At 42.7% G+C, this 19054-nt stretch overlaps 1 protein-coding gene across 7 annotated transcripts in view; it reads right to left on the bottom strand.

Annotated features, from left to right (window-relative positions):
• Nucleotides 1–19054, bottom strand: part of LOC144107794 (multidrug resistance-associated protein 1-like) — a 592391-nt gene that overhangs the window by 498421 nt on the left and 74916 nt on the right. For 4 of the 7 annotated variants that reach the window (XM_077640975.1, XM_077640979.1, XM_077640978.1 and 1 more), the window contains exons 2-4: nucleotides 11250–11400; nucleotides 3562–3675; nucleotides 55–195 (exon numbers count right to left, since the gene is read on the bottom strand). In XM_077640975.1, the coding sequence (XP_077497101.1) occupies nucleotides 55–195; nucleotides 3562–3675; nucleotides 11250–11390 (396 nt within the window). In that variant the 5' untranslated portion in view covers nucleotides 11391–11400. Of the gene's footprint in view, nucleotides 1–54; nucleotides 196–3561; nucleotides 3676–11249; nucleotides 11401–19054 lie in introns of those variants that run through there. The other 3 variants (XM_077640976.1, XM_077640980.1, XM_077640981.1) reach the window with 3 other exon arrangements.

Below are 19054 nucleotides of genomic sequence, written 5' to 3'. Positions count from 1 at the left end.
ATTCCTTCAAGATAACGCAAACAGAACGAGAGACTGAAACTGCGACTTACGTACCTTCTCCTGGAAGATTTGAGACTGCGTCACTAAATATTCTGTGATAGCAGCCAGAGCGAAGGCGATGAGAACAACAAGCACGAGCCCAGAGGTGTACTGAGCGGTGAGGAACCTGTAGAGTGACAGTGCGAACAGAAGAAGCTGCAAAGAAAAACGTCATTCGCTTTAAACGACACCAAAATATGAGAAAAAGAACTTTTTTTTTGTACCCAGCATGATTTCCTGACTGCAAAAAAAAGTGGCAGCAGCTACATAAAGAACGTATGTTCCTTACAGGTTACATTCGGATCAGGTGAAAATTTAATATTTATTTCGAGGTACAAAAAGTATTGCGTGCTCAATTTTATACTGAAGAAAATTTGCAATATTTGCAGACAGTCCTGTTTGGTCAACAGAAAAGTGGAAGATTTGGGCAAAGTCGAAAGTGATCAAAGAGCAGCGTCTTCGACGCACACACGGGCCAGGCAAGTAGGCGACAAGGACAGCATGTGCGAAAATTTTCGCCGGAAGCTCATTTACACAAAGCAACTGTTGCGTGGTTGCGCTGTGGTTGTGACTAATCTGCCGAGAGGTCTCCTGCTGGAACGGCAGCACTGGGGCACACTCCGTTGATGGAGCCGATGCATCACCAGGAGGGGCCGCGCAGGCCTGTCTGTCCTCGGCTGGCACTTGATTCAATTCGTCCACAATGATGGCCGGGGTGTCTTGCTCCGCTGTCTTCCCAACGGAAGGGTCTAGGCCACAGGAATATCTTGCAGCTGCACCACGTCGCTCCGCAACAGCGTCAGCCAGTGTTAGTGCTTGTTCTGTCCCTCCTTGCCAACTGTCAATTTTAATGCGCTCCGTTTCACATGATTTGCAAGCAAAACCGATTCCGTGGCCGCTTGTCTCTCTACACGCATGGACAAAGAAAACTTGAGCTTCGTTTTTGGTCCTCCTTGTTTTACTCTCACGAAATCTCCTGGTTCAATGGTTGATGATCCGGCACCTCATCTTTCATCGCGTACCTTTTTGTTCGTTCTTGTTGCTGCTTGATGCACTGCTTCAAATTTTTCGTCGCGACACGAGGCTCCTCGATAAATCTCTTCTCATGAAGGCCAACGACATTCAGTCCTGTTCTGGATCTTATTACGTGTAACAGGTAAGCCAGTGACGCACCTGTAGTCGCATGTGAGGTGCCTTTGAAACAGCCACATAGCCCCCGATTTCCTCCATCAATGCTCTTTGTTGAAACCCCGCAACGTGCATATATTCCTTCAGAACGTGGTTCAACCGCTCAATACTCTAACCGTTACACTGTGGGTAGTACAATGTTGAGTGCAGGATTCCCTAGCGTGGTAAAAACTGCACAAAACATGTTGACCTGAACTGATGCCCGTCATCTGTCACAGTGCTTTTCGGGTACGCTTCTCTCACAAAAAGTTCCAAAAGAACTTTCACTACTGTTTGTGTAGTTATTGTGGACATGAATGCCGCCTCCGGCCTTTGCTGGGTAATCAGCAAGTGACTGCGAATCTGCTCTAAGGAGGAGCTCGCTCCATCGGCCCAACTATATCAATTCCGAGATTTTCCATGGCTTCTGTCGACTTTCGACCCTGTCGACTGCGCCATAGTGTAGTGAACTGAAGCGCCGAGTAATCAGGAAAGACTAGATTGACTGGGCATCAAGAACTGCACCTTTATCCTGATGATTGTCACCCATGTAGAGATGGATGGATGGTTGGATACGGCTGAACTCTTTAAATCGGGCGGTTACTCAAACCACCTAGCCATGACATAAAATTTTACCCTTCTGTTGATTTTAGCCCCCATTCAGATAACCTTCGCTTGGTTATTTCTACCCGCTTAAAATCTACTTTCAATTCACTGTCTTTAAACCCCAAAGCCTTGGATAAGTCAGCCCAGCTGCTTTCCACTGTAGGGTGAAGCCCTTTACAGAAAAGTATCAAGTGTTCAGCCGTTTCCTCCTCCTCTCCGCACGCAACGAACAACGTGTCTATCTCGTGGTACCTGCCTCTATATGTCTTAGTCCGCAAAACTCCCGTCCTGGCCAGAAGATGTGAATTACAGCGCCCCTATAAGCAACAGCAACCAAACTTGGAAGGCGGCCATAAGCGTCCCTGCTGCTGAACAATTCTTCAAAATGTGATGCGTGTGAGTCTACGAAGTCATTATACATTGGGGTTCAAGTTTACAAAATTTACACAGATGTAGGACGGAAACTCAGCAAAGGATATATGGTACGGTATGATGCGATATTCAAGCTACTCAAGGTGTTCAAAATCAGGCTGTAATGATTAAAAGAAAACTAATAGCTCTGTAGGAGTACACAAAACTCCTTTTTTAATGAAGTTGTTACGGCTAGGCGGACATAAACAGTAAGTAAAATTGTTATTTTAACCTGAGTAATTATGTAAGTTCAATTAAATATCTTGATTCAAGCGGCAGTGCATTTTAGAGACAATTCTACTTTGTACAATTGTGGTTGTGTCCTCAAGTATGTCCGTCCGAAATTTCTGCCAAAATTGTATAATTACTGCGGCACAAAGCATGAGGCTGCACCCTGGTGTGGCGCAGCTGATACGTACGGCGCTTCGCCTGGCAACAATGTGGAGTTGCAGGCGACAGTGGTGACTTTTCTATCTTGGCCAGTGAAAGCAAACAATCACTGTGCCTGCAGCGTGAGGTGAGTGCTGTTTTTTTGATCGATTGCTTTTTGAGTGGGCAATAATAAAGAGGCTTCAGGCAAAAAGAAGTGGTCTCACTCTAGACGCTGTCAAGCGCACAGATACCACACTGCTGGCCAAGAGCGAAAATTTATAACCATCGCCTGTAACTAGAAATTCTAGCCAGTCAAAGCGCCATACGCAACAGCTGTGCAAATTCCGGGAGGGAGTACTTCATTCTGTGCGCCGCGATATCGCATGCGTAATTAGACGGACAGGGATAAAATTTTAGGCGTGCATATCTCAAGACACAGACACGTTACTAAAACTGTTTAAAAGAGCACATTCTTCGAATGCCTCTGAATTTAAATTTCGATATGAACATACACGCTAAGGGCAGTATAAAAAAATGATTACCCAATTTTTGTTAATCACTAAGGTTTGCACGGAAACTTTTCTCATTGTTTTTTTCCGCTTGGTATCATGAGCCATTTAAATAATTACTTGTGTTCTGCTCTTAGTATATTAGAGCGTAATTTTGAACACTCTGTATGATGAAAAAGAAAATAACATCTTTGGGCGCAACTCAATATAACAGGCTTAATTCGGTTGTAGCATAAAATTATTTAGTGGATAATGAACGGAATTCAAACAGAAAGTAAACGACGCGGGAGCAGAAAGTTCCAAAAAGTACAACATTTTACGTCAGTGCTGTTGAATGGCGCTTTGTAAGCTTGTTTTGAAACTGCGTGCTAAGACGTTTTCATGTAATCTGATGGAATCTTGGAGCTCTAAAAATATCATTCACGATTATCATTTCCGCGCTGTGCGTAGAACTCACTAGTGCGATGGACATGAGAAGGTCGCTTGCCGCGTCGGCACAAATGCAGCGTTCTTCAAGGCTGTATGCCAGAAGTCTGATGCTGTAGGAGATAGCTGATGCCAGAGTGAGCACCTGCACACCATTAAACAAATGTTACAGCGCTTTAAGCGCGATGTATAAACGTACACTTGGAAAAAGCAGTATTTAGAGACTTCGATTGTACCTGCTCATTAATAATGATCCGGGTGGTGGCGTAACTATATGAACAGCATTTATGAAAAGTGATAGCTCAGCTCTCAGGTGCTATATTAGTAAGCTTAGCATCACAACGAAGAAAAGCGTGATAAATAAGACAAAAACTGCTGTTTTTTTTGCTGTTAGAGATATTCTGTAATTTATACAGCATTGCGGATAACATGACAAGGTAAAAGAAAGCACTCTACCGAGTGTGAATCTCTTGAGTTCGGCTAGTCGAATAAGAGGTATGCACACAGTGAAAATTTCCAGCATAAATCGAATACTGTGCACTATACACGTTACACTCGTTTTCATTTCGGCAGTTTAGTATTTAGTATATTTGAACGAGTGTGAACAGTTTGTACCAGGTAAATGTGCGAAAGTGGGTCTATCAGGTTTGAAATTAAACGTGGTCATTTGTCATAAAGGGTATCGGCTTCACTTCGACCTCAAGTAAAATTTGGTGTCCTCACCAAACCTCAAAATTCTCCTAAGGCACACTCATTTCATCTAAGTTTCAGAGAGGTCACATGCGACCTTATGCACCCTCACCTCAAACTCATTTTGTTAGATTAAGGTCGGGCATAAGATTGAGGTCGGGTGCTTGACCTCAAAATAAAAAAAGAAAAGTGGGTAAATTAGTTGTTCATTGAAAACCGTAATAAAAGATTCTTCTGTCGAGAGCTCAACTTGATATGCAAACAAAATTTTTGCAAACAGTTATATTCACTGGTTGAAACAAAATACCCTTGCGTGCATGGAAGTATTAAACATTTACTATTTACGCTTTCTTAGGTGCTTCATTGCCTTCTTTACTATGAACTCACACAGAGTACTGCAAAGCAATTTTGTGGCATCGAAACAATTAGACTATTCAAAGGGGAACTACGTATCAGCTAACATTGAACTAACACAATGGTTTTAAACTGGACTCCTGCTTCTTTTAGTGGTCAGTCAAGTAAAGTTTTGCTTTATCGATGAATTAACTTGCGTCGCTGGTCGATAGTTTCGTCCCAATACGGGTTTCGAGAAAATTTTGAATACCGTATCTCACTGTCGCTATGAAAAGACTTTTGAATCAGAAGAAACGCTTCAAGTCGATTTGCAAAACACGCTATGACTCTGGAGCGATGTTGCACATACAGTATCGTTCTACAAACTTGTCGTTTAGCAATCAAAGAGGCAAGCGCATTTTCTAGTATAACAGGCTACTGTCACTTCTTTCTACTAACCCATCTTACTTCCGGAACACTAGCAGATCCAAAGGATGAAATGTTCAGCTTTATGGTGTTGCTGGGATTATAACGACAAGCGATACAGCGTGTTGCCAGAAGTGCTTACGATTTCTCTCCTATGGACCCATTGTCTTTGATTTTACAGTTTTTGTAAAATTAATTTATGGCCTGGAGTTATCGCCCACCTGCAGTGCTGACAAGATTAACTCGGAGTTTTTGTTCCACACTGCCGTTATTTCTGGTGTATATTCGGCGCACCTGTTCATCCTGCTTTTAACACTCCAGAGAACCGGCCGAGTTTACGGTAGCGAGAATGATTCCAGTCTTCAAAGTAGGTAATGCGAATTCTCTTAACTACAGACCAATTTTATTAAGAAGCTTTCGATGTAAACTTGTGGATCAGAAAATATACTGTAACTTTATTTTCTTTCTGCAACATAACATAACGTGTTTTTCAGTTCTTGGCAGCACGGTCTACGTAAAGGTCTCCCTGGGCGCAAGTCAGCACAACTAAGAGATCATTGTAGTGATTCCTCAGTCCAGTCGCCGATTCTTCGTCGTTGTCACCTCGGCGTGACAATATTGAGTTTCATCTGCCGTGTTGCTTCGCTTCCTGAGGTAATATATGTTTCATAAATACAGACAAAATCTGACTTCTTCAAAAGATGCAGACAGATTATAGATGTTTGGCTAATTAGTTTCACTCAGCCCCACTTTATTGTCAGCAAATGTTCTGCATTCTCGCTTTTTACTTTGAACCTAACGCTCATTAGGTACGATCTCCTAAATCACTATTTTCCCATTGATACATTCTCAGTTAATAACGTTCACATGAGAAACCGTTCGCCATGGTATCATATGTGAATTACGCACTGGTCCTTCTAAATTAACGTTCTTTCCTTCCAAATTAAAGTTAAAATATCGTTAACGTAATGTTCATGAGCACTGCAAGTATGCTTCTTCTCAAAGTTAGAACTAAGCATGGAATTTTGCAATCAAGCTTTCTATCATATCACTTTGTAATACTGTACTCCTCGAAAAAAAAAGAATATATTTTCACTTCCAAATTATACTGAAGAGCATTTAATGTGTAATTTGATTACTGCCCGATCAACCACGTGACAGAGAACAAGTTTATTGTCCAGATTCTAACGCTACAGCGTTAAGGGCCCCGTGTCGCAGAAAAGCCGGTGACGTCTGCATCAGCCGTGACCTAAAAATTCTTCCTCCTCCTTTTGGCGACGCCGAGAGCGAAAAATTCCTTCTTCTTCTCCTCGCATTGTACGCCACTGCCCCGAAAGATAGCGCAGGACGGCAGCGCCTCCCGCTCGTCTTGTACGGACACAGTGGGGCCGTGCGGGCAAGCAGCGATCACGCGGCGAGTGGCGAACAACGCAGCGCACATCCAAAGCGCGTTCACTACGAAAAGCACAGAAGTTTGGGCCAGTTGGTAACGATCCATCTTGAGAAAACGAAGCAGCACGAAAAAACGGGGACGAAAAAGACACACATACGACTGGACAAATGCTGCACTTCCAACTGATTTTTATTGAGAATACCAAAGCTTAAGTACAGCGCTACTATCGCCTCGTGGCAATCAACCGCAATGATTCAAAAACGCCATTTCATTATCAAAAAGAGACAAGGAAGCGGTGCTGTCACACTGACCACCTGCTTTTCTGATGTGATATGCTTCAATAATCTCTCTTTCCATCCGATCTCTTCCACGCCCAAGAATTTTGGCTTTCCGAAAATTGTGTTTACACTTACAATCCCGGCAGTGGATATCAAGATGGCCACTCTTCCCTTCTTTCACCAGAGTATAATGCTCCCTAGCTCTCTCATTAAAACAGCGTCCCGTTTGACCAATGTACACTCTATTGCAAGTGAGCGGAATGCTGTACACTACCTTAGTAGTGCAACGGGTGAAAACAAGTTGGTGGTTTATAGTACAAATCGGCCTTTTCTTACTAACCATCATTGGGCAAACTTTGATAGCTTGCTTGGGGCGGAGAAGAGCCCGTTAACACCGTATCTGTTTCCAACTTTCTTGAGATTATGAGAAACTCTGTGAAGATATGGAATTACTTAAGTTGGCAGCCACTGGTCTTGCTTATCCGTCTTTTTGATGCCCTTTTTTCTTTTGTAGCGGCGTCTCTCCAACAGCTGACAATAAATATGGAGGAAAGCCGGACATGCGCAATCGCTCAGTTTGCATTTGGACACTTTCAAACATTTGATGCGGACATGACTTTTTTCAAAGCGGAATTGAGGCAATTAATGGCTATTGCTCTTTTGATTATTTTTGAATGAGCACCACTGTAAGGGAGGAGTGCCTTTTGTGACCTAGGATTGTACATCCAGCATATATGCCTTTCCATGAAATGAATCCTCAGGTCAAGGAACTGTATACAGTTTCCACTAGGGAGTTGAAAGGTAAACTTTAAGCCTTTTGCAACCGTTTTGAACGATGCGAGAACATCAGCAGCAGCTTCGTCAAAGATAAATCGTGCGGCTTGTCCATTATCACCAAATAATCGTCAACATATCTAAAAATGCGTAGGTTAGGAAGTAAGCTATGCAAGCTTTTGTCAATGCAGGAAAGAAAAATGTCAGAAAGAACGGGAGCTACGCACGACACGATGCATATTCCTGTTTTTTGTGTGTAAAACCGGTTGTTAAAATTAATGGCAGTTGACTGTAGATAAAACTCTAAAAGGGCTAAGAAACGGTCGATGTTCACACCCGCCCTGTTTTGAAAAGGCACTTCTCCCGAATCCTCAATTACGGTTCTAACCGCCTTAAACAGTTCTTTGTGGGGTATGGAGTAATACAGATCTTCTATGTCAATGGAGAACCCGAAGGTGGCTGGTGAAGTCATGCTGAGCCCTTGCTTCAGTTCTTCGGCTAATTTGTGAGAGCTTCTAACAAGGAAGGGGTCTTCAATCGTCAATGTCGCCAGCTGCTTCTGAAGGTACTTTCCTATAGCTGACTGCCAGCTACCCTTTTCTGAAACTATAGCCCTAAACGGGAAATCGGGCTTGTGCGTTTTGCATGAGAAGAATGCTTCCAGGGTGCAAATATCCGAATTTTTGACACTACTCGAAAGTGATTCCAGGTGAAGATCCTGCAGCAACTTGAGCGCTGTAGTCTTCTGTAGTCTCTTCTTAAATTTGGTCTTCTTGAAATTTTTCTCGATTGCTTGAATAGCTTCCTCTTCATACGTTCCTTTCGGAAGCACAACGAAAGCACCCTCTTTGTCGGACTGTACTATCATTAAGCGGTGTCGTTTTAGGTAGCCGACAACCTTTTTCTGTTGAGGAACGCGCTTTGAAGTTCGACTCACGTTGTTTGCCACGGATTGAGCTCCATCAGAAATGGCTTTGTCTTTGTCACGCTCCTTGGTTCTTCCGTCAATATGCCGCACCATAGCCAGTAGTTCCGGCTTTCCGGCAATCGGCTCAAAGCAGAATTTGGGACCTTTCTCAAGGATTCCGCGAACAAAGACAAAGCCATTTCTGATGGTGCTCAATCCGTGGCAAACAACGTGAGTCGAACTTCAAAGCGCGCTCCTCAACAGAAAAAGGTTGTCGGCTTCCTAAAACGACACAACTTAATGATAGTACAGTCCGACAAAGAGGGTGCTTTTGTTGTGCTTCCGAAAGGAACGTAGGAAGAGGAAGCTATTCAAGCAATCGAGAAAAATTTCAAGAAGACCAAATTTAAGAAGAGACTACAGAAGGCTACAGCGCTCAAGTTGCTGCAGGATCTTCACCTGGAATCACTTGCGAGTAGTGTCAAAAATTCGGATATTTGCACCCTGGAAGCATTCTTCTCATGCAAAACGCACAAGCCCGATTTCCTGTTTAGGGCTATAGTTTCAGAAAAGGGTAGCTGGCAGTCAGCTATAGGAAAGTACCTTCAGAAGCAGCTGGCGACATTGACGATTTTAGACCCCTTCCTTGTTAGAAGCTCTCACAAATTAGCCGAAGAACTGAAGCAAGGGCTCAGCATGACTTCACCAGCCACCTTCGGGTTCTCCATTGACATAGAATATCTGTATTACTCCATACCCCACAAAGAACTGTTTAAGGCGGTTAGATCCGTAATTGAGGATTCAGGAGAAGTGCCTTTTCAAAACAGGATGGGTGTGAACATCGACCGTTTCTTAGCCCTTTTAGAGTTTTATCTGCAGTCAACTGTCATTAATTTTAACAACCGGTTTTACACACAAAAAACAGGAATATGCATCGGGTTGTGCGTAGCTCCCGTTCTTTCTGACATTTTTCTTCCCTTCATTGACAAATGCTTGCATAGCTTACTTCCTAACCTACGCATTTTTAGATATGCTGACGATTATTTGGTGATAATGAACAAGCCGCATGCTTTATCTATTGACGAAGTTGTTGCTGATGTTCTCGCATCGTTCAAAACGGTTGCAAAAGGCTTAAAGTTTACCTTTGAACTCCCTAGTGGAAACTGTATACAGTTCCTTGACCTGAGGATTCATTTCTTGGAAGGGCATATATGCTGGATGTACAATCCTAGATCACAAAAGGCACTCCTCCCTTACAGTAGTGCTCATTCAAAAATAATCAAAAGAGCAATAGCCATGAATTGCCTCAATTCCGCTTTGAAAAAGTCATGTTCGCATCAAATGTTTGAAAGTGTCCAAATGCAAACTGAGCGATTGCGCATGTCCGGCTTTCCTCCAGATTTATTGTCAGCTGTTGCAGAGACGCTGCTACAAAAGAAAAAAGTGCATCAAAAAGACGGATAAGCAAGACCAGAGGCTGCCAACTTAAGTAATTCCATATCTTCACAGAGTTTCTCATAATCTTAAGAAAGTTGGAAACAGATACGGTGTTAACGGGCTCTTCTCCGCCCCTAGCAAGTTATCAAAGTTTGCCCAATGGTGGTTAGTAAGAAAAGGCCGATTTGCACTATAAACCACCAACTTGTTTTCACCCGTTGCACTACTAAGGTAGTGTACAGCATTCCGCTCTCTTGCAATAGAGTGTACATTGGTCAAACAGGACGCTGTTCTAACTGAGAGAGCTAGGGAGCATTATAATATGGTGAAAGAAGGGAAGAGTGGCCATCTCTATATCCACTGCCGGGATTGTAAGTGTAAACCCATATTTCGGAAAGCCAAAATTCTTGGGCGTGGAAGAGATAGGATGGAAAGAGAGATTATTGAAGCATATCACATCAGAAAAGCAGGTGGTCAGTGTGTCAGCACCGCTTCCTTGTCTCTTCTTGATAATGAAATGGCGTTTTTGAATCATTGCGGTTGATTGCCACGAGACGATAGTAGCGCTGTGCTTAAGCTTTGGTATTCTCAATAAAAATCAGTTGGAAGTGCAGCATTCGTCCTGTCGTATGTGTGTCTTTTCGTCCCCGTTTTTTCGTGCTGCTTCGTTTTCTCAAGATGGTTCACTACGAAGCTTGCGGCTTTCTGCCCGTTCGTTCGGCGCGGAAGCTATGCTGGCGTACGTGGCATCACGTTTATTGAGAACGATGTGCCGACGAACTACGAATGCAACTTAAGTCCCGCGCTTTCTGGCAAGGCGCCTGGCAGCGCTTCTACGTGGTTTGCCGCTCCACGCGTCCATTTAACAGTACGCAACAGAGCGATTTGACTAACGGGCATAACGTCGCGTCGAACGGACGATGGCGTTCCGTGGACTCCTTGCCAGTGCTGCAACACGCTGTCGTGTTCCACGCTTAAAGGCGAAGCTTAAGCGTCCTCCAATTTTTTGCTTATGCTTGCTCCTATGAACGGAACAGGAAATAGGGTACTGAGCTGCATTTATTCCTCTTACTTCGAAGCATTTCGATAGCCCATTTCTATTGCTTACGTAATTTACGGAAGATTGCACTGTTAGCCATATTTAGTAACGTCCTTCAACATGCTTACGGTCAGGGAATATCTCCTCTCCCTCTTCCCTCCCGCCATTTTTAACTTTTTGGCTCCCCAGTCTAACACGCACTCTGTTGACTGTTTATATATCCTCAACACTGAAGAAATCATTAATGTTAATAATTATAATGAATATCCGTTTGTCCAGATAGTTGTTGAAATCGTATCCTTGCATCACGCGAGATGCGCATGCAGGTAGTTTAGCATTCTCGAGGTATTGGATGATCGCTTGATATTTCACTCTTCGTAAATGATGATTTCGAGACTCCATTGTTAAAGAATACATCGGCCTCAAATGCAGCTCCTCTCACCAGGTGGGCCAGGTCAACCAGCGTGGCTCCGCGGGTGCGTCCCGCGACGGCCGTCTGGCGGCGCAGCAGCTCGGCCCAACCCGCTGCCACCAGGCACGCAGCTGCGCTTGCCTTCAGCACGGCCGACACGCCGCACGACATGGAGCCTGCGCTGGTTTGCAGGGAGAAAGGGAACGTAGTGAGGCGTCGGGCTCTGCCAGCGACAACTCTTCTTTAATGTCCAGCTTTACTGGGGACTCATCTACGACTTCACCAACTACCGCCATCTGTTGACCACTAGTAGCGAGCACGTCGTGTCTCAGGTACGTTATGTTTAACTTGTAATTTTGAAAAAAAACATGCGAGAAAATTTTTCGGCTATAATTTGCTAGAATATGATGATTTTCATGGCTGTCTTTTACTTACTGTTTAAAAGTCTAACCTGTAAAAAGCATCCCGCGGTCATACAGACTTTTTACGACGGTCACATAAAATCTATGGTATGTACCAAGCATTCGAAATTGCCCTGGTGATCCTGATCGCTGACCGACACGCAGCATATGTGGCTCCGTCCTTAGAATCTAAAACGCTTTTTGAAATGCGTTAGCACTGAATTCACACAGATAGAGAAAGACGCAAAAGAAAGCACAGTTTTTTCTTTGCCTACGTCAAATCAGGCGCTAACCAATTTCAACGATGATGTACCGACTCGCCAGACAGAAAGTGTCACTGAAAGCTTTGTCCAGATTTTCGTGCTGACCTAATCGCTAATGATCTAAAGGGCTCTTTCGTTAACTGTACCTGAAGAGTAGCGATGAGCTACGTGTAGTTTCCTCTTTAATAATATTTTACGATGTGCGTTGGTGAACCGATATTCCTGGGAGTGCATAACATTAAAAATCTAACGCGCATGGCACCAAATCAGCGTCATATATCTGAATAAGTATATTTAAAATCTGGGCGTCTTCAATAAAAATACAAACTTTGAGATCCAGAGTAGCGTGAAAAGCCAATACTAACGATTCTTTGACTTCCAGATGGGTTTCAACACTGCCGGCGATTCGCTACTTTTTGGATATATTATTCTTTTTATTTTAGCTTCTGACACGAACATCCTCGCTATTTGCATTTCAGCGACAAACGGCGGTACTAATATTGTGAGCAAAATATTCCTTAAAGGAATCAAGTTTCATAGGAGAACTAGATTTTACCAAGGCCGCTTTTCGGCATCTCATCGTCAAAGAGCCGTCGACCTTAAAAATGTCACCATCGAAAAATCATTCCTTCAGCATCAATCATGTTCTCATCTCTTACGGCTCCCCGCCAAGTAACATTTTCTAGAGGTGCTTAAGGTCATGATGCTATTGGCCCAGAAGCTGCAAAACCTATCTTCCACTAGGGTCTTCAATAGTGTGTGTCTGGTACTCACCCCTGGCTCATTTCCAGTTTTACCAGTTCTTACTAAAACACCGCGCCATTGATTGGCGAAGCTCTTCTGTCGGAAGCTTTGCGCGAAGCAAGGACCATAGCCTATTCGCAAGGCACACACAAAAGCGAAGAATCACGCGGGATGGGACTTGTCCCCTGTAGTTTTGCTCATTCATATCTGTATTGCAAATACGCTATGCCACTTCATGAAAATGTGAACCATCTGGACCGTCTGCAAATTCTCTTAAAGGTCTGTTGAATACAATGAAGCTTGATATGTCACGGGTCGGAAAGCTTGCTCCCGTCGCGAAGTTATTTCTTCATCCATATTGTATATATATTTGAAGAAGAGGTAGTGTAATGGTTTAAGGTCTGGCACAAAGACCATAACACCATCTCTGAAAAAAAGCATGCATGCTTATTAAAATAGACTAGTTTTAGTTTTCATTTTCGGCAAATTGAGGCCAAATTCACCCAAGAATGGAGGCAAGCCTGACGATGAACATGAAAGAAAAGTTCAATTCAGCTCGAACGCGTATTCCCAGAAAACTCTGGTCGAGCAAAAGTGTCAAAAGGCTTATGTATAGGCAGCTTGATGTGGCCCGGGCAACAGATACAAGGAGTAACAGTAGGTGCTGAGGGAAATGTTCCGACACATGACAAAGCGAATATTTGAAACGAGTTTCAACTGCGTAAAAACACTACCTATACAAGAAAATGCAAAGAACACAGGTATTTTCAGCATCAAGATGAAAATTGTGAGAGACGAACATAATTTACTAGCAAGAATACGCATTACAATGAACTGATAACTATGAATGAATTCATACATAGTATAACTGAGGCTTAAATTGAGAAAGTGTAAAAAAGAAATTGCCAAGAAATGAAGGCGCGACTGAATAAGCTCAGAGACCGAACATCAAGCTATAAGTGCTTGTATATATTAGATAGTACGGACATCATGTATTTTACGCCATATATAACGACTTAATAATGAAGATATTTGGAGCTTTGCACCTCTTCTGGTACATAAAGGTCCTTTGCAAATCTTCTTAATGTGTCGGTTCAGGCAATGTAGTTCTAATGAAAAGCTTTTTAAAGAAGGCTGCCAAAATATGACGGTTCAACAAATATGTTCAGCAAATTTCCGTAGTAATGATATCCAGGAGAAGAAACTTTAGCGCCAAGCCGCATGCGTAAGAGCGGCGGAGCTAAAAGAGCCGCTTTCCTTTTGGATCCCCTCGACCGCTAGGCGACCGTTGCGTGGTCTCATGGTGCAAGTTTAACTGGCAGCTTTCCGCGCTGTTCATCCAGTATCATTATCATCGCCTTTCATCTGTTCGTACTGCGCTTCGAATGTCCGCTAAGGCAACTGAGGAGAAAAAAACCTCCTGTCTAAACTAGGCTAAGGATTAGTCATGTCCAGCATTTTTGGACAAAAAATTTGAACATTGAAATATTGGAAGATACTGGTATGAAAATGCTCAAGCCAATGGGGGATTGTTCCGAAGCGGAGCAAATTCTTCCTTTTAAAATTTTGAAATCGCTCGCATCCAGCAGTTAAGACTGCCGTAAAAAACCAACGGGCAACGTTTTTTACGTTAGCAAAAGTGTTCATAGCAAAATAAAAATGCAAACCTCCCAACGGGAGATTGCGTATATATTGCTTGCTATAGAAAAATATTGCAATACATGAAAAAAAAATCCGTTCATCAGCTCTTTCATAAATAAGCTTTTCTCCAGAATTGCTGGGAATGTAAAGCACTTGGCGAGAGCCGTAATTTGTATTTTTTCTATCTGTGACAGACCCCCTGCATAATCATCAATCTCGTCTTCACAATTTAGCAGCCTAACTACGGCAACTGCAGGGCAAATGCCTTTCTCATATCTCTTCAATTAGCCGCTTGATGTGCCAGCTGCGGCCACCCTACCTCCGCGAAATTCTTAATTTAATCCGCTCACTTAACTCTGTTGCCCTTTGCTACGCTTGCGCTCTCTTGAAATGCAGCCAGTAACGCTTAATGACCACTGGCTATACTGCCTTCTCATTACATGCCCTGCTCAAGCCCATTTCTTCCTCCTCTTTTCAACTAGGATGTCATTAACCTGCGTTTGTCATTATCTCAGTTCTCTTCATGTCCTAAGTTTAAACCTTCATTCTCCTTTGCATAGCTACTGCGTTGTCCTCAATTTAGATTGCACACTTTTCGTTAGCTTCGACGTTTCCGCCCTAAACGTGAGTACCAGTAAGATAGAGCTATTGTATAAGTTTCCCTAAAGGGATATTGGCAAACTGCAAATCATGATTTCAGGGAACCTGCATATGCGCTCCACCGCATTATTATTATTCTAGTTCTTTCACTCTCGAGATTACCATCTGCGGTCGCTACTTCCAATAGGCAGACGTATTTCCTTATCAGTTTTTGCGCCTCACTACGAAGTGTATTCTGATAGTCCCTGCCGAGACTGTTGAACATTGCTCCAGTTGTCGTTCTGCTTTACCTGTCTATCTAAATTATTGATCATGCTTTGCAATTAATAGCCTGAGTGACTTAGCAAGGCACGGTTATCAACGAAATTAAAGTGTTATAAGTATATTGAGCTCGTGGTGAATATGCAAAGTGTATAACACAGGTATTTCGCATATTTATTAACACGATATGGGTGACGTTTAAGCAAGAATTGAGGATTAAGAAAACTGCTTAGCAACTAATGCGTCACTCAGTGTGGTACGAGTTGCGTAAATGAAACCAGATATGAGTTTTCAGCGTATTGACAAGCAATTATACATTGTATGTCAATAGTAGCAGAATATAATTTGTGCGTGGTCGCTGCACAACCAATTCTTTAGATGACCTGTATCGATGTTTGTCAATTTGCAATGCCATCATCATGCCCACTTCAGAAAAGCGCCTCTCCAATGTCTCTCCAATTAACCCTGGTAACCTGCTCTTTTAAAGCACAGCAGGTGCAGTACACAGCAACTGTAAATTTTCTGTATACTAACTTGAATTGAGTAGATTTCATGAGTTTGGAGCCAGTATAAAACATCAACTATGCAGTGTAAAGCTTTTTTCTCAAGCTTGATTAGTACTGTCATGTTTCTTTTAGTAGCCGTGGTCCAAACTAACGTGTAGTAGTTAACGTGGGACTAAAGAGGAAGTGAAAGATTTAAAGTATAATGTTTATTGAAAAATGCCGTGAGATCGATGTAGTAAACCAAAAGCAGAAGATATCTTTTTGAGCAGTCCATGAATAAGCGCATCCCAACTCACAAGGTGCGACGCTACCATCCCTAAAGCCTCGTGCTCTCCCTCTATATCGACTGGAGATGTCAACCAGCGCAGGCCGCCGTTCAAACTTATTGGATTGTTTGAGTGCTCTCGCACTTATGAGGTCAATTGCCGCATTTAGCAATTGTGTGTTTGCCTCAGTCGGGTTTCTTGGCACGCTGCTCACCGGCCCAGGCATATATATAAATATGAGAGAAGCTAACAGCCACAGAAAGCAAGATGCACCGGGGATATTTCGTTAACTTGCGGTATTGATCAGTGGAGATTATTAGTGAATATTTCATCGCTTAATGATAATTCATTAGAATAGCTGAAGAAAAACAACCACATGCCGAGAGTGGGAACAGAACCCATGACCTCCGAACTGCGCGTCCGGTGCTCTACCAACCCAGCTACGGCAACAGCTGTTAAAACTTTTGCTTTCTGAGGCATTTAAGTTTACATATGACCTATATATATATATATATATATATATATATATATATATATATATATATATATATATATATATATATATATATATATATATATATATATATATATATATATGTTATGAAGAAGAAGAAGAGGGCAGTGGCGTGGGACGGAGTGCTCGCGCTAGGCTTTGACCCATTAAATCATATCTTCATTCTGTCATCATGTCATGCTTTCCTTGGCGTGCCACCTCGTAACATTTGCTGTGAGGTGCTGGGTACTCATCGTCATCCTAGTCCCTGGCGCATCACCACCTTCTGTTCGCCTTCGTCTTCGGCCGAGGGGACCTGGGCTCCGCCGCTCGGCCCATTTCCCAGCTCGAACTGACCAGAACCGACAAGACGCTTTCCCCCGCCCGGTCAGCAGCCCCGACCACAACACACGACGACCAGGACCTGACGTACGATGACCCGACTACGACCCGAACCAAGAAGGCAACCCCGCCCAGGATGTGCGGCGATCCCTCAACCCTTGACCTTCGGCTGTGGGCGACCGACCCCTGAACCCGAAGCTCCGGGGGCAACCGTCCAGCAGGTCATCTCCTTCATCTTGATGGCAAGCCTTTCATCTTCTTCTATCCTTTCTGGCCATGCTCATCGTCACCTCATCATTTGTAATTCAAGCAATCGATCGGGACGATCGCTCGGAGGACCGGGGTCATGTTATGAAGACGAAGAATAGGGAAGTGGCGCGGGACGAAGTGCTCGCACTAGGCTCTGAGCCGTTAAATCATATCTTCATTCTGTCATCATGTCATGCTTTCGCTGGCTTGCCAACTATATATATATATATATATATATATATATATATATATATATATATATATATATATATATATCGGATCCCACCGGCGGCATGGTTGTTTTTTCTGCTGCTTTATAAGTAATTTTCTTTAAAAAACCGATTGATTGGCACTACAAATAAAAAAAAAAGATTAAAAACATTCCCTATGCCCCTTGGTTTCCGTGACTGTTGGCTTCCTTAATATATATATATATATATATATATATATATATATATATATATATATATATATATATATATATATATATATATATATATATATATATATATTAAGGAAGCCAACAGTCACGGAAAACCCAGGTGCATAGGGGAATTTTTTCTATTTTCTAGTGCCAATCAATTGCCTTTAAAGAAAATTATTTATAAGGCAGCCGAAAAAACAACCCCGCCGCCGGTGGGATCCGAACCCACGACCTCCGAATATCGCGTCCGGTGCTCTTACCAACTGAGCTACGGCGACGGCTGTCCAATCTGCTGCTTTCGTGGGTATTTATGTTTTGCTTGTAAGCGAACCTTGAGAGTGTACACCAGCGCCACCCTCGTCCATAGCGATGGACGTAGCACGCCCTGTAATACCGCAAGTGTGACGTAGAACGTCGTCTAATGGCGAGAGCAGAAACTGTGCGAGAGCCCTCTTATGCTACCTATGGCATCAAGACTGCCAGAACCGAGGCTATTAGCAGACAAACAAATGAAATGAGAGGCTCGTTTGACAAACATATTAAGGAAACCAACAGTCAGGGAAAACCCAGGTGCATAGGGGAATTTTTTCTATTTTTTGAATTTCTAGTGCCAATCAATTGCCTTTAAAGAAAATTATTTATAAAGCAGCAGAATATATATATATATATATATATATATATATATATATATATATATATATATATATATATATATATATATATATATATATATATATATAAAAGCACGAGGTGAAGATCATATGAATCCGGTACAATATAAACGCAATAGAGTGGGCACACGGTGGAAAAAGTAACAATCTTTATTCTAACGTGATCTGGCCTTAGCGTATATGATACAGGCGAAAGACACAGCTTTTGTAAGTACACGCACGTGGTGAGGAGAACATTCCGGTTGGCGGATAGCAGCGGCAAACATCTCAGTGTGAGTCGGCAGTGAAAGAAAAAGTGCTAGTAAGCAGAGTCAAACGTGATTAAGGAATCGTGAAGGACCATTGCAATCACATCTTTGCAAAAGAATTGGTCGTGTGCTCAAATGCACCAGAAAAGGGGAACAAGAACAAAAAAAATCCCATAGATGAAAACACAAATGAATACCATTGTTGTCTAAACAATGTCTCATGTGAAAAGCTATGGCGTATGGTGTTGAGATGTGGTATCATTTCAGCGATAGAAGCAAAGAGCGCAAAACAGTGGGGGAAAATGATCAACGTAAATGAAACATGGCATGATGCGGTTATTACGCAAGGCAAGTCAGCTTTCCAACTTCTTCATTCAGACCGCAAGAGACAGTATTGAACTTGTGTATAAGAAATGATTCGCAAACTTCGCGTTCATGGTGGGTCTTGAAGCCTGATTCCAGTAATGTTACTTGAATTTTTTCAAAGGGGTGCTTAGTATCATTCACGTGTTTAGAGATAGGAAGGTTAGGCACTCTCTTGCAATGAGCTTTATGATTATTGAAGCCATATCGGAACGGTGTTTCTGTTTGGCCAATATATTGTACCTTACAGATTGAACACACAAGCATGTAGATTACGTTGCATGTATCACATGAATAAGTACCTCGAATTTTCACAATAAACTCGGATGCTGTGTTGGAAGCCATTGCTGATGTCGACATCTG

The sequence above is a fragment of the Amblyomma americanum genome, chromosome 10, assembly GCF_052857255.1.
Source record: "Amblyomma americanum isolate KBUSLIRL-KWMA chromosome 10, ASM5285725v1, whole genome shotgun sequence".
Taxonomy (NCBI): domain Eukaryota; kingdom Metazoa; phylum Arthropoda; class Arachnida; order Ixodida; family Ixodidae; genus Amblyomma; species Amblyomma americanum.
This window is presented reverse-complemented; position numbering and strand designations above follow the sequence as displayed.